General features: G+C 37.9%; 1 protein-coding gene across 1 annotated transcript in view; it reads right to left on the reverse strand.

Moving 5' to 3' along the window:
- PLEKHM3 (pleckstrin homology domain containing M3) overlaps positions 1-16,369 on the reverse strand; it is a 184,925-nt gene that overhangs the window by 20,670 nt on the left and 147,886 nt on the right. Inside the window, exon 7 of the mRNA XM_075180233.1 lies at positions 11,294-11,451. Coding sequence (XP_075036334.1) covers positions 11,294-11,451 — 158 coding nt within the window. The remainder of the gene's footprint in view (positions 1-11,293; positions 11,452-16,369) is intronic.

Here is a 16,369-nt window from a genome sequence, read left to right on the forward strand (position 1 = left end):
ACAACCTATGGTCAAAAATGGAGCACTGGGGTTGCTCAGAAGCTCTAGTACATTAGTACATAGAGCCCTAAGTGTGTAGGTGAATGTTAAACTTTAATGGCAACAGTTATATTCAATAGGGTGCAAGTCACTTTTGTATGACTACAGTGTACACTTTTTTTTTTAATGTGTTTTCAACTTGTAATGAGTCTTCAGACTACAACTTCTGTCAGCACAGAACAAATATTGGATTCTTGGCTAAGCTCACAATCCTTTTCTTTAACTCTGGTGGAGCTTTTGAGGAAAAAATGTCACCCTTTGTGTTATTCTTGTGTCGTTCAACTGGGCAGCTGAGACAAAGCAGAAATGTGGTTAATGAAACAGGTCTGTGTGTTTACTTTAGTCTAGAACATTTCAGTATAAGAAAGCTGATACAAGTCATGTACACAAAAAAAATCACTAGGAATAGCTAAGGGTCACTAAAATATTGTGATGAAACCCCCTTGATGTATTATAATAACATTTTATTTATGGCATCTCTAAAGTTTTTGTAATCCACTAAAAATTATGGACTATTTCATGTATAGTAAACAACTGTAACATGCCCTTTTATGTAATAAATACCATGGATGTTCACTGTCTTACCAAGTTAAGGGATTGCATTTTCATAGTAAAATATATTAAAATGTATTAGTTAGATGTCATTGCTTGACAACTTTTACCCACAATCCCTTAATATTTTGCAATATAACTACTGGCTTAAGCTAGGTACACACTATAGAAAATTTCTCCCAATGTGATAACGATTTTACCAATGACTGAAATTTCCGATCGGCATGCCGATTCATGAGCACACGCTTACACAATTTACCCTCAGATCTGTGCTCTTCATCTGTCATAACCATCTACTGAAAGGATTGTGATTCTTTAAACTCTATGGAGATCTGCCTACACTGTTGGTTGAGAGCGCATACAAACTGCAGAATTTGCCTGACATTGTTCCATCGTTTGTAGAGATTTTTTAGTCCGATTATAAAATCAAATGAAATGATACTTTGATGTCCTTTGGTACGATAAAGCATGATCGTGGGATCGTACACACTAATGCAATATCGGACCTAACAGTTATTTATTGTGTGATTGGCATTATAATCGGGTGAAAAACCTGTAGTGTATACCCAGCTTTATTTGTGTGAGATAATCTGGGCTAGACATGTGCATGCTATTCCATGGTCTGAAACTACGAGAGTAAACTGGCAGGTAGCAGACACAACTTCTTAAGTTTGTAACAAGATATAAAAAATAGTGCTGATAAAGAAAAAAACACCCAGACTCCATGCCGTCTTTGATCTTCCAGTGTATATGTAAACCTCCATGTTGCTAATTGCTGTTACCTTCACTACTAACGCCATTTCCATCAAGCCATCATACCGCAATTATGAACACACTAAATTAATGTAGGCTTTTCAGACTTGCCGGATCATTCCCAGCCACTGTTATAACAAGGCCAGTGAGGTGCTAAGTTGTGAAAATGGCCTCATGCTCTCCTCCTGTCACCACATACAACTCACAACAGATATCTTGAGGAGTAAGCACTGGAAGGAAAAATAATTGGATATTACAGCACACTGGGTCAAAATCCATAAAGCTCACTTAGCAAATGATAGGCTTAACATACTGAGTAATAATGCAATCCATACCTAAAGCAGAAATATTTAACATGTGGAATGTTATCAGTAGCTGATGGAGAGTTCAAACTTATATAGCAGCTGATAATGACTATGTTCTAGAAGGTTTCAATGAATAAATTCCAACCTTTCATTTGCTAATGATAACTTTGATTCTAGACTACGGAAGTAGACATTTATTTATATTAAAAGGCCTCAGTTTCGACAATGGAAAAAAACGACCTATTTTTCACAGAGACAAAGCTGTAGTCAGACAAATAAACATTTTTTGGCAGCAGAGGGAACTGACAGTGAGTAAAGACATTTATTGCCAAACAAAGGCCATTTGTATAACCAGTCTCCAAGAAGGAATTGAAGGACGGGTAGCTTCTCCACTGGCAGTTTAGATAATTTATGGGTGCTCAAATTGTTTAAGAAGTTGAATGAACTTTAGTGTTTACCTGTTACAGAATTCCTTGGTCCACTAATCATTTCTCAAAGAGGAACTCAAAAAACATTTCATTCAGTGCAGTATCTTCTTAGCCAGTATGAGCCATTGTTAAAGGAGAAGTCTACTTTTTGATGAAATGAAAATTGGTTAACTCTCAAAGAGAAGCGACAATAGTAATGAAAAGAAAGACAGTAGAGCTAATTTATTAACATTTCATTTAGGTTAGTAACTTGCTCTGAACCACAGCAACCACTTAGAAATTAATTTGTATCTGTATAGTGGCAATTAGACAATAAAAACAAGTATCTGACTAGCTCCTGTGATACAAGTAGCAAAGAAAGCTCAAGAGAATGAGAGCGAACATTAAAAAAAGTTAGTATTAAAAGTGGTTATTAAAATGTTGTAAAACTAGTTAGTAAACAGTGTTAGTAATTAAGGGTAACAATAATAATTAGTATGATTAGTAAAAGTTTGACATCTATTTACATAAAGAAGAATGTTCGATGAAGTGTGCTGCGCAGCTACTTGAAAAGTACAACGGAAGATGATATAGCGAATATAAAAGAAGAAATCACCGAGATAGGAATTGGGGAAGTAAAAGAGGAACCTGTCAGATTCATGAATTGGGTGGAACTACTAATAACGCTTTCATACTGAACACCGGTTTGCCCTGGTCTCCATGGCAACATCACAAGAAGAGCTCTGATTGGCTCCTCTTGTGATGTGTTTTTTTTTCTTTCAACTTTATAATTGTGTTTGGTGAGACCATTCATAGTGCAGGCAATCTGGGTCAGACCCGGGAATTACCCCACCAAAAGTTCCGGGTCTAATTCCCGGATCATCAGACCTGACACCATTCATACTGCGCCTTGACCCGGGTCGTCTGGTTATGCCCCGGCAAAAACCCGGGTTTTTGGCGCAGTATAAATGGGGTATAAATGGTATTGACGCTACTATACAAGGAGGCAAAGAGTGTAACACACCCCCAGTATTCACCAGGGACCCCGCATGGAGGTTTGGACTTCGCTGCTAAGGGTACGCAGGTCGCAGTTCACCAGTACAGTTACCAGTGTAGTAGTGATGCGGGTGGTCAGGACAATCCGGGTCAAGCCAATTGGACAACACAGTACCGATGAAATCCAAAGGAATGGTCAGAGTAGCCGAAGTCAAACCAGGAGATCAAGCAAACCAAATAAGAATCCATGAGAATGGTCAAGGAACAAGCCGGGTCAAACAGAAGGTCAATAGCAGGTGAATAACACATGGAACGCTGGAGGCAGGTAAAAACCTGATTCTCTGGCACCCTAATGAGTCACGTCTAAATAGAAGTGCAAGGCAAGTGATAAGTTGACGGTTAGTGATGTCAAAGACCGCCGACGAAGAGCCAGAATAACGTCCCGTTGCCTAGCAACTAGGCACGCTACTGCACCTGCTCAGGGAGCGATCTGATGGCTGAGGGAAGCAGTGTCTCTGTTGCCTAGCAACAGAGCTCACTCGACCAGAAGTAATAGGCATCTGTACCCGCTCTATAGACGCGATGCGAGGGACGGTGCCTGACAGAACCAAAAGAAGGTAATTAAAGAACACTAAAAATGTAAGAAAACGTAAGGTACCCTTTACCGTTATATTAAGAAATTGATATTATATTTCAGTTGGTATGGACAAGCACAGCAGCATGCCTAGCGAGACCCAGGTGGGACATCAGCATAAAGTGATTTCAAGCAGTGTCCAAGGTGAGCAAATAGTAGTCACACTTGTAATAACAATGTTGTATTCCATTTAATCGTTAAACATAATTCAAATAATTTTCCTTTCCTCATACAGATACCATCGTCATATCTGACGAAAGTTCGAAAGGAGAGAAGGATGGCACACGCACCAATATTTATATCATTATTTAAGTTTTGGTGATGGAAAAGGTGTGGCCGAGAAGATGGAATAGCTGTAAAATATTTTAAAGAATTGAGAGCTAACATCAATGATGTGAAGAAAAAATTCAGAAAACTGGAGAAAAATTACCAGGACTTGTTTCAAATGTATAAGAAATTAATGCTTGAAGCCTGTAGCCAGATTAAAATATTAAAATAATTATAATTACTACAGAAGTTTAAATATTTTATTTACTCCACTAAGATATTCTGCATTTTCTACATCCTGTTTTTTGTGGATTATGTTTACAAATAAAACATTTTGTAAACCACTCTCTGGTTTATTGGATGCACATGCTACATAGGTATGCTTGAAATAAAGGAAAAACCAGTTTGCAGACACTGGGTGGATGCAGGTGTAAAATTATACAAGTAGACATATCAATACACATTTATATAAATACATTCCTACTCAGCCATTGTGTTAATAAAGTTCAAGACACATAGAGGTATTAATGAGCAGAATATGTACAGTTATATAAGACGACATATCAATAGAAATATATATAAATGGATTTGTACTCAGCAATATAGTTAAGAGAAGGGAATACACATATAGTGCATTCGGAAAGTATTTACAGCGCTTCACTTTTTTCACATTTTGTTATGTTACAGCCTTATTCCAAAATGGAATAAATTCCTTTTTTCCCCTCAAAATTCTACACACAATACTCCATAATGACAACGTGAAAAAAGTTTTTTTTAAAGATTTTTGGAAATGTATTAAAAATAAATAACTAAGAAGTCACATGTACATAGGTATTCACAGCCTTTGCTCAATACTTTGTTGATGCACCTTTGGCAGCAATTACAGCCTCAAGTCTTTTTGAATATGATGCCACAAGCTTGGCACACCTATCTTTGGGCAGTTTCGCCCATTTCTCTTTGCAGCACCCCTCAAGCTCCATCGGGTTGGATGGGAAGCGTCGGTGCACAGCCATTTTCAGATCTCTCCAGAGATGTTCAATCGGATTCAAGTCTGGGCTCTGACTTTGCCACTCATCACACCTGGCACTGCATGATTGCTAGTTTTAAGGTGCCAAAAGTAGAGACAAAGAACAACTGAGCAGTGCAATAGACAAATGGACAAGTGCTTGTGTGGCTCCAACCTGAATTACTTTACAGCCTTGAGAGCTTGCTTCCAACAATAAAAAGTTCTGGTGGTACTGCAATGTTGCAGGGTGCATTTTCCTGGCATGTTTGAGTACTCAATACCTCAAAAGGTAATCAATACTAATTATTACTTATTGGTATTGAGGAATCATACTCACTAATGTTGCATCATCTCTTTCCTGAAGGGAGACGATTCCTGTATCCACAGAATCCAAGTGGTCGCCTAGTGATTTCATGAGCATGCACTGGCATTATCCACATGTCATGGCCTTCTCAGTCACAAGATCTGAACCCAATCCAGCATTTATGGAATATTCCACAATGATGCCTTCCACCTCCATTAACCATGCATCAGTGGAATAACTTTGTTGTTAAAGAATGGTGCTGCAGCCATCCTGCACTATTAAAGGCACTGGTAAACACTAAGCATACCTGCCATACTGAACACATGCAAAGGCCCAACACCCTATCAAGTGATTTTAAATTAGTGTTTCTATTTATTTAGCCACTACCTGTAGGCAGACACCTGCTTTAGGTCTGGTCAGAGCCACTTTAGTTACTGGGCGAAAGGGTTCTGTATCCTCCTGCTTTCAAGAAATGTACCTTTCTTAGTAAAAATATCATATTCCTCTCAGGTGTGCATGTCTGTGTGTCTTGAGATGTCAGAAGTCCATGCAGATCAGGCTGACTGCAGTGGCTGTGGAGTACGGAGGCTGTAGATGGGGGAGTTAAGACAGCCCTGTCTATAGGTTGTACTGGGGGCAGCTTCGGAATGCATTTTGCTATAAAGTGACATCAACATATTCAACATTTATATTTCCACATTGCAATTGATTTTTAGTAACATGTGACTTAAATACTTTCTTTAACCACATGTATCTGTACCAATTTAGTATCTCCTTTTCAAAATGGCGTTTGTTATGCTAAAATCTGAAAAGGCCAGTTTATTTTGTATAATAAATATTGTTAAATAATGAGCCACCTTGCACAGTTTCCAGTGGTCGTCATAGTGCACACTTTTTGCTTCAGTCTGCTGCACGTCTCTGTGAGTGGTCCTGACTGTTTTATTGGTTCCTGTCCGCATAACATTGTTGGTGATGGATTTCTTGTGATATTACAAACAACGCACATTATTAAATTAAACAAATAGTGAAATTTAAATAGGGTCCATCTGTCCTCATCACAATCTGACACTGATGTTGCGAGAGCTCCATATACCTTATGTGTTCAGGCCTAATTTCTAGGCATACCATTAATTTAACACTAAAAATGACAAATATCGAGGTTCAGTAGCACTTCTATTTCATTTCAGTACTTAAAATATCATTGCTGCAAAAAAATTAAGTTGCTCCTATATTACTATGTCCTATGTGCTCGTTACTTTTGCTGGAATACTTTAACGTTGAAAGTTTGGTATGTTCTAAAGGGAAGTGTTTGGACAAAGTAAGAGCTGGATGTATAGTAATCTTCCATTTTCAATTATTATATGTGACTAAAACAATAACAGATGCTCAGCTGTACATGTGCAACCTTTCTATCATTCTTTTTATGGAGCATTTGTATATCATGTTTACATTACGGCCTGACATTTGTAATCATAAGGCAGAACAGATGGGTTAGGCTTACTTTAAAAGCAATGTTCCTATTAAAGTGAATTCTATTACTCAGGGGAAGTTATTCTTGGTTCAGAAATTATACAGAAGTTTAACTTGTTAATTTCCAAAACATACCAATAAGTACTAAATTCATAATGATACAATAAGTGGCTTTGAATAAGTAAATCTGAGCTAAGATTTGAATCGGGCTAGATACCCAAGGAAGCCAGTGAGATCATATTTTCTTCATTATCAAGTAAGTTAACAACAAATATTTTGAAGAACATGACAAAAAAGTTTGCTAACACAGATTATTTTTACCCAAGTAGCCTAGGGGATATATTTACTGAACTGCGGGTTTGAAAAAGTGGAGATGTTGCCTATAGCAACCAATCAGATTCTAGCTGTCATTTTGTAGAATGCACTAAATAAATGAAAGCTAGAATCTGATTGGTTGCTATAGGCAACATCTCCACTTTTCCAAACCCCCAGTTTAGTAAATCTAGCCCCAGGTGTCATTAGACTGCATGTTTTTGGCAAAGAAGAACAATGCAAAAGTTAATTTGCTGGATGCAAGTATTTGATTCAGAGTTTGAGTCCACAGTAGCACTTAACCACAGTTAACACATTCTAAAATAATGCAGATAACTGTATGGAAACGGTGGTAGTCAGCATATCGATGCTGACTACACCGACAAGACTTACCACTACATCTTGAGTCCGGACGGCTGCTTCCCCAACGAGGATCCATCACGACTCTTCTGTGAAGTGACTTGAAGCAATCCCGAAGAAAGAAGACGCCGGAGGGACTGGATGACTTCACTGACATAGGCGACGCTGTTAACGCTGCTCTTAAGGGGGTAATGTAATTATGCGGCCATGTACAACGTACTTTACAAAGGGTTGTACATTGTACATGGCCTCATAGTTACATTACCCCCTTAAGAGCAGCGTTAACAGCGTCGCCTATGTCAGTGATGTCATCCAGTCCCGCCGGCATCTTCTTTCTTCGAAATTGCTGCAAGTCGCTTCACAGAAGAGTCGTGATGGATCCTCGTCGGGGAAGCAGCCGTCCGGACTCATGAAGTCGGGGTAAGTCTTGTCGGTGCAAATAGCACCGTTATCCATACCCCACCCATATGGCACATACAGCAAAGTATCCCAAGGATGGAACACTAGGGGCATGATTCCAATTGAGACATACTTCCATTTGCGTAGCATATCTTTGTGTTTTTTCGTACTATGCATGTTCAGAAAGTGAATGTAACCAACTGCAGTCATTCTGATCTGTGACTTTTTGCCACTTAAGACTCCTTATGCCTGAAGAGACGTGGGATGTTCTAACGTAGGCAATGTACATTAGGGCATGTTCAAGCTATTCCGTACAGATTCAGACTAGAACATCACAGAAAAAAAGATTTTTTTGGTGTGTGTCCGTGGTCAGGGGCATATCTAAGTGATGATGATGATGATGAACACTTAAACTGGCGAACCTCTTGTAATTATAGATGTGCAGACACTTGAAAATTTAGTAGTCGTTTGAGCATAGATTAGGATTTGCAGAGCTTGTTGTAGCAAAGTTTACATTTTTTTTGTACGCATGTAGGGAAGTTGTTCCTGCTTTATTAGCGGTTTAAATGATGCTTCATAACAATTGCATTCATAACATAAAAAATAAAAAGTTTTTGTACATGTTAGCAAGTTTGACGTACGTAGCGTCTGAGGGTTGTGTCTATTGTGAAGCGGATGTATTTGTTACACATTCAGATCTGGACACATCTTCAACTCAGAATTCAGCGTTGAAGAGAGAGATTGAAAACACTTTAATAATCCAAACTTTCTATTCCATGGGGAACAGTGCAGCTTTCTTAAATCAAGTACTATTATTATGGCTATTTATACATTTTCTTCAAGCTCTGTATTTACCTGAACATCATAGTTTAGTTTATTAATTAACCAAATTTGTTTTGTAAAACATAGGGCTTAGACAATGGCAACAACACGTCACAAATTGAATATTATTAAGTTTCATCTTTTGCGTGCAACTTTTTCAGTTAAGCTTGCTTTCCACTCTGAATCAGGTCCTAGGTGTTCTATTTCATACTCATCACCTTCCTAAATAAATAAGGATATAATAAGGAAGCCAACAGTGAATCCAATAGACTTAAGGGACATCATTTTGAGCATGAAACTTGTGAGATGATAAGCCAAGATTATGCATAGAAAGTTCCCGGAGTGAAAGCATGAGGTAGATGATACATTATGTTACTATATTTTTATTTGTCTATTAAGTGCAATGCTAATAATGAGAAAAAAGGTTCACTAACTTCATCAAAAGTCCCTATGTGATTTGAGTGACATCCCACAGCCGTACAAAAGGCAACAGTCAAAAATATAAATAAATGCAGATATCCAATAGTGCAGGGTTGGTAATGAAATGCGAGTTGTGTGCCTCTAAAGACTTTTGAAGAAAATACTAAAGTATACATAATATATTTTCTGTAGAATATAATCATATCTATGCTTGCTTATATTGGATACATATAACAGGTGATTTGCTCTCATATCTCTACCTGCCCTGACCCCTGGCTTGTTTAAAGGATTCCACTGTCTTCTCTACTCCTGATTCCTGCCTATCTGACTCTGAGTTCTGCCAAATACATTCTGGTTGGTCACTACCTGCTACCATGAGCTGTCCATCAGACAAGTGCCAGACCACTCTGCATTAACCCCTGCCTCTCTGGCTCAGAGTTCTGGCAATAATACCCTGGTTGCTCAAGACCTCCTACCATGGTTCCATCCACTCCACCAGACAAGTACTGGATCAACAACTGCTACTACCCGAGCTTAAATCCTAGGGGCAACCGAGTACTGTGGAACATAACTAGTTCCTCGGAAAGGGGGCTACTAAAGTTGAACATCTTGTATAGAGGTTCTAGAAGTTGAGGATTTTAAGCTACTCTGCCATTACCATGCAGGAGCCTCGGAGTGGGGACCCAATATTGCTGACCCCCCCCCCCCCTCACCCCTGGTACTTCCACCACTGACCCAAAGTCTTAAAGAGATTTCAAAATATGGGGCCTGAAGCACAGAACTTGATTGTAGTTCTGACTGAAGATATGTTTACATTTAAATCTGGGTGGAGGTACACTCTGAATAAACAGTACTTGCTGTACTCAGACACAGAACAGACTGCAGTATACACACATGCCTAAGTACACTAAAAAGTAAAATCAGAATCCATTAAACTTGTATTTAATTATAAAAGTAGCTCTCAATATGATTTCAATACGTACTGTGCACACAATGCATTTTAGTTGGATACAGTTAGTCTCTAGTAGCTATTGGCACCCATACGTATAATTTTTAAATCAAATACTATGTTGTCACAGTCTTCACTATCAGTTGGTATTTACAACTGCCCTGTCATGGGTGCAAAGTTATGGATGAAAAGAAGCAAACTTACAACAAACACAGCACTTGAATCGACCGCCTCTGTACCGGAATGCCCTTACTATACATGGCCTATGCTAGTCTGCCTCTTCCCTTCTCTGTTCTGATTCTCAAGCCGTACAGATTTGTAAGTGTCATTAGCATTCGAACATGAATTAAATATAATTGCATTCACAGGAATAATTTCCATTTCTAGGCATGTGCAGAATATTTCATGCAATATACACTACGCAAATAGACGAATGTCCAAACATGAATCAGGCCCATGAAGTCCAGTTCCATACATAATGTTCACTTTATTAGACTCACTTTTGCCAGTTCAGTACTTGTAAGTTGTTTCGGCGAGGAAGTTCAAATAAACCAGTGCATTTATGCATCTGGAAGCAGAGCAGGTTTGCTCTAAACAGTGTAAGCTATTCTGTTCACCACTTGCTAGTAACGGTAACTATGAATTGCTTTGGCAATTGGGCACTGGGTTACTTTAACTAGGTTAAAGTAACCCATTGCTCCTGTGCACACGGCCAGTATGTAGTGTGTCTGAGATCAGAATAGGTCTGTCTTTATGCAATGTCATCAGCTTTCTTCACCACTTCTTCATTAAGGTCTCTGACTTTTGATCTGCAGCAATTACACTTAATACAGTACAAATTTGTATTTGTGCTTATGGATGCTGATGATGATCCTATGTGTGTCACACCTGAGAATATGGAGTTCTTCAGGGACACTGTGATGTACATCACAGTGTACTTTTCTGAACTTCTACAAATTTCTGTGTTTGCCAGTAGCACAAATAGACCCTTTAAACTCATTTTCCAAATTAACTATAAAAAAAATTCCAGGAAAGAGGATCATCATCAGCTTGCATTAACACTTCTCTGAACAACTGCACACTTACTACATACAGGAAAATGTTTTAGACTTGTTTCACAGGGATTTATTCACCTTTTATATGCTCCCTTTATCACAGATGTAAGCAACTTCCAGGCTAGAACCAGCCTGTAGCTACTCAGAACGTTACAATGTTAATAAAGTTGCAAAAGTACAGAAGATAGGGATTAAAATGTTTTGTTGTTGAGGTGCAAAACTTTTGTACAAAATAAATGTTACCTGCTTGTAGAATTCTCCTCAAACGGATATAGGATCTCTCCATTGTTACAGATTTCACAAATGAAGCCCTTCTGACTGCAAAGGCTGCAGCTATACACATGAGATGTAGCAAACTTGATCACCTTTGTGAGAAAAGGAGCCAATTTGCCTTCAACAACCTATGCAAATAAAAGATATATGGTGAGGTATATTTAATCAGCATTCTTATCACTTAATTTGCAGAATATAAGTAGATGCACCTGATAGTCATGTTCTTGAGACAGAATTGCATTATTTAAGGAAAGAGACACTGAACCTATCAACTACAGTACTCTGACTTATCCATATAAAAGACAGCAGGGATTTATAAACCAGCATTGTCAATTTGATTACTTTGAAACATTCCTACTTTTATTTAAAAGTCTAATATAAAAACTGGTGGTAGTCTTAATAACGATTCAAGCAAATCCAACACTGTATACCCAGAGAGGAATACACCAATGGTGTGTTCCCCGACAGGCTCTTGACAGCGACTGTAATACACACTTGAAAGGATTCCGATTAATGAACACGATGCCCGCCTACAATGACGTCTATTTTAAAGAGACTGTATTAATGTTGGTGTTAACGTGTTAATTTAAGGTGGCGCCGGCTCGACAATGTACAAGCACATTGTAGAGCCGGCGCTCTTTCAGACAGTGAAATGTTATTTGTCATTCCAGAGAAAGCGCTTCCAATGCTCCAGAGTCCAATGGCAGTGTGCTTTACACCACTCCAGTGGACGTTTGGCATTGCACATGGTGCTATGAGACTTGAGTGTGACTGCTCCGCATGGAAACTCAATCCATGAAGCTATCAATAAACAGTTCTTTTGCAGACGTTGCTTCAAGAGGCAGTTTGGAAGTGAGTGTTGCAACTGCCAATTTTTAAGCACCCCACATTTCAGCACTCACATTCTGTGTGCTTGTGTGGCCTACTGCTTTGCGGATAAGCTGCTGTTGATGCTAGACATTTAGGGGCTAGATTTACTAAGCTGCGGGTTTGAAAAAGTGGGGATGTTGCCTATAGCAACAGATTCTAGCTTTCATTTATTTAGTACCTTCTGCAAAATGATAACTAGAATCTGATTGGTTGCCATAGGCAATATCCCCACTTTCTCAAACCCGCAGCTTAGTAAATCTAGCTCTTTGACTTCACAACTTACAGTTGATGCAAGCAGCTCTAGTGACTTGTTGGAAAAGTGGCATCCTATGACAGTGCCACAGTTAGCTTTTCACTATGACACATTCTACTGCTAATTTGACTATGAAGATTGCATGACTATGTGCTTGATTTGATGCAATTGTTAGCAATGGGTGTTGCTGAATTACCAAATACCCTAATTAGAAGAAATGCCCACATACTTGTGGTCTTGTAGTGTATGTATTTTGATGTCATGTATTGCCAGCAACTAGCCTACATAATTTATTCAGCCTTTTTTTTTTCCTATCATAAGCCAAATATTTTGTAATAATGTTAATTTTTTGGGCTATATTAGTGGTTTCCAACTTTTTTGTGTTGAGACACAACTGTCCTAATTTTCTGTCTAAAATGACTTCTACTTCTTTTATGTTTTTCCAAAAATGATTTATTAAAGCATCAGAAGCATTACATATAAAGGTTACATAAGTATAACAGTACATATAGTTTGACCACCAGAAATACAAGACAATCTGTAACAGAAAATACACATAGAAATTTGCAATGCAGATTTTGCCAATAAACTGGGAGAGGGGAAAAGAAAAGGGAAACGAGGGCCAGGAGCAAGTGGGGCAGGGAGTGGAGATATGGCCACGTGGAGGAAATTTAAATGAGAATTACACAGGTTTGCAAAAACTACTGAACTGTTAGACAGAAAAAATCCCTAAATAGCAGAGGTTGAGATCCCGCTCAGAAATTGAGGAGAGGGTGATTGAGGAAGGAGGTCCATGAAGCCCATACCATGCAGAAAGATGAAGAGGATTCCGATTAATAAACACGATGCCCGCAAGTTATGCACTCCATCTGATAAGTGTGCCATTTGTGGTTGAAGACTGAGAAAATGGTAGGGGAATGGGGGTCTTTAGCGAGGTTTCAGCGATCATGTTTGTGTGTTTAGGGAAATATGGGATAGGAAGACGCTGCAGTATGTGTTTAGAGCTAAACAGGATCTGCTGTTTAATGACACTGGTAGCTAACAAGACTTTTTATTAGAATGACTGAAGATTTGGGCAGCTCCACCAGATGTGCAAGAAGGACCCTGGCTGGCCACAGTTCCCCCAACAGGATCCGAAGAATTTGGGAAGATGCCACGGAGCCTAGAGGGGACTAAGTATCATCGCTATAGCAATTGATATGCCTTTTCTTTGATGCATACATTAATGGAGGATTTTGCAATCCTTTCGTAGATGTCAGCCCAATCCTCAGAATCTAGAGATTCACAGACATTGGCTTCTGATTTTATATGGAATAGATCCAACTCACCACTAGGAATGGGAAGGCGAGCATTATATAGAGTTGACTCAGGTTCTTTTTTTGGTTTAGATATTTAAAATAAAGCAACATGTCTTCAATATTAGATTCTTATCCAAAAACTTTTCTTGATTCATGATTTTTAAAGACCTTATTTTAAGACCTAATTATGCCTCTTTACAGTAATCTTCTTCTCTATCATTACATCTCCTTACATATATCATTACATCTCTGTGCAATATTACAAGCAGTGCAAAGCAAAACATATATTACATGTTGTTTCTAATGTTAATATCAAGGGAAACCACAATATTTGAAAATTAATTGAAGAAAATACATTATGTATTTTACACATGCAGTTACGCTTGCCACAGAGATGTCCTCCATTTGAGAACTGATTTGTGAATACATTTGCAAACACCTACAAGTAAAAACATTTGTCTGGCACTGTCTGCCACCTGAGATGGGTTTGCAATTTCTCTCTGAGTCTGTGTACAACCCAAGGGTTTAAGTGCAAAATCACAACAAACTAGTGCCTGCTTGCGCTCTTAAAACCCACCTCCTCAATAAATCATTTAAAATTAATTTCCTGATTAAAGAATTTGGTAGGTAAGTGGGAAAAGGGTTGCTGTCTTTTTTTAAATATTGTTTTTCAGTCATACAATTTGACCACTGAAAATCGGGACTGGTCCACAAAAATCTGTTTTATTGAGAGGTATGCATTTTCTCAGGAAGGTTTGCACAATCTACTTTCGTTTTCACTTCAGAAAAATATATGGGTCACAAAACTATCTTTTTGTTTTACACTAGCTGCACAGGAATGTGACTACCAAATTATTCCTACAGGCCGCTCCAATCAACTCTCTGTTCATCTGCACTCTCTCTGGAAAGTCACAATTCTGGTGCCATGTGCTCACATAAAAACAAAAGCAACGGCATCACAAACAAACATTGGTTTTGTTTTCATATTACAGAAATAACCCCCACTATTTAACATAATAAAATTGTGAATTCATTGAACTGTAATTGCAATTGAATACATACTATATAAAGTGTTACAATATACACCAATGATTATAAAGAAGACTGAATGGTGGAATAAATGCATCTGTCAATGATTCTATATTACCCTATCACTTTCCTACCCAACAAGTCACAAGCTGAAGGCAAAAAGTAAGGATATACAGCTGATTAGCAGTTGTCACTAATATTTGCAAATCTTCGATACAAAAAATCAAGATGGTTCATCTTTAAATTCTGTTTAATGCTATTTATTTGTATCATGATCCCCTCAATGCACAGTACTGTATAATATGTTGGCCCTTTATAAATAATGGATAATAATAATAACAAGAACTTTATTAGAACAACATGGATGAAAACTCTCTTCTGATCACTCTTACAAAGAAACTAGAGAGGATGAGATCTCATTACTGCCTAATTCATGTTTCAAATTAGTGGGTGGGCTGTCTATACTGTTTATTTTCAACAAGGCTTCTTTTGCTACCGTTTTATATATATTTAATAGACATTCTTGATATATGGTTTCTTCTTGAATGCATTTTGCATACTGACTTTCTGAATGTAAAGGCATAACTTTTCAGCTGTGCTACTAATCATTCTGTGACACTGCAGTCAGTGATTTTCTTTGTTGTTAAACTATACCAGTTGAAGCCCAGAAAAAAATTAAAAGTTCAACCACATTATAATGTGCAACAATAAGATATGAAATACTTTTCTTCTGCTACTGCTGTGAACAACAGTAATGAATAACAACGGTTTGCATTTAAATTATGTCAATAGTGAACTCCATGCAGATTACACACTGGATTTAATCTTAAAGCTTGAGCACTGCAATCCATCGCTTTATTATTCATTTACACAGTACAACTGAAAACATGCTATTGAGGTTAAGCTACTTAAGGCCATAAAAATACATGTCATCATTTATGAACTACAATCTCTGAAACTATATGACATCATTGTACACATTGTTCTTTGTCTGTGTGCAAAATGGAGTGCAGGGAATATACCAGAGACATTTGGGAAGTAAAAAAAAAGTTAGGTACGAAGCCGACTGATGACGGACTGCACCACTGTACAGAACTTCTGCATAATGTTTAATTTCAGATGTTTTTTTTTTTATATTTTTTTAAAGCAGGCCACATATCTACAGATTTGAAAACATATGGCTCCATCCTCACAGATTAAAATCAAATCAGAATTGATCTGTCTGGGTAGAAAATCACCTTTAATCATAACTGCCCCATCATTTTGTGCAGCAATATAATTGTTTTATTTATAAATCATGAACATATTATGTAGCATTGTAAACTGAGGGGATTATTATACAAATAAACAACATAAAATTACATGAAACAAAAAGTAACGATGGCCTTGCCCAAATGAGCTTACAATCTAATAGGTGTGGGGAACAATTAAAGCCTAGTAGTGGAATAACAGTAGCAGGCACTAGCATTGGAGCATCATCAGCCACCAATATTCAAACAGGGGAATTTCAGTGCAGCTATGGTTTGGTGTGATACGCTTGGAATTAAGAGAAGTGTATGAGGTCATAAGTGTACCTGTAAGTGAAGGAGAGAGATG

The sequence above is a fragment of the Mixophyes fleayi genome, chromosome 7, assembly GCF_038048845.1.
Source record: "Mixophyes fleayi isolate aMixFle1 chromosome 7, aMixFle1.hap1, whole genome shotgun sequence".
Classification (NCBI taxonomy): Eukaryota; Metazoa; Chordata; class Amphibia; order Anura; family Limnodynastidae; genus Mixophyes; species Mixophyes fleayi.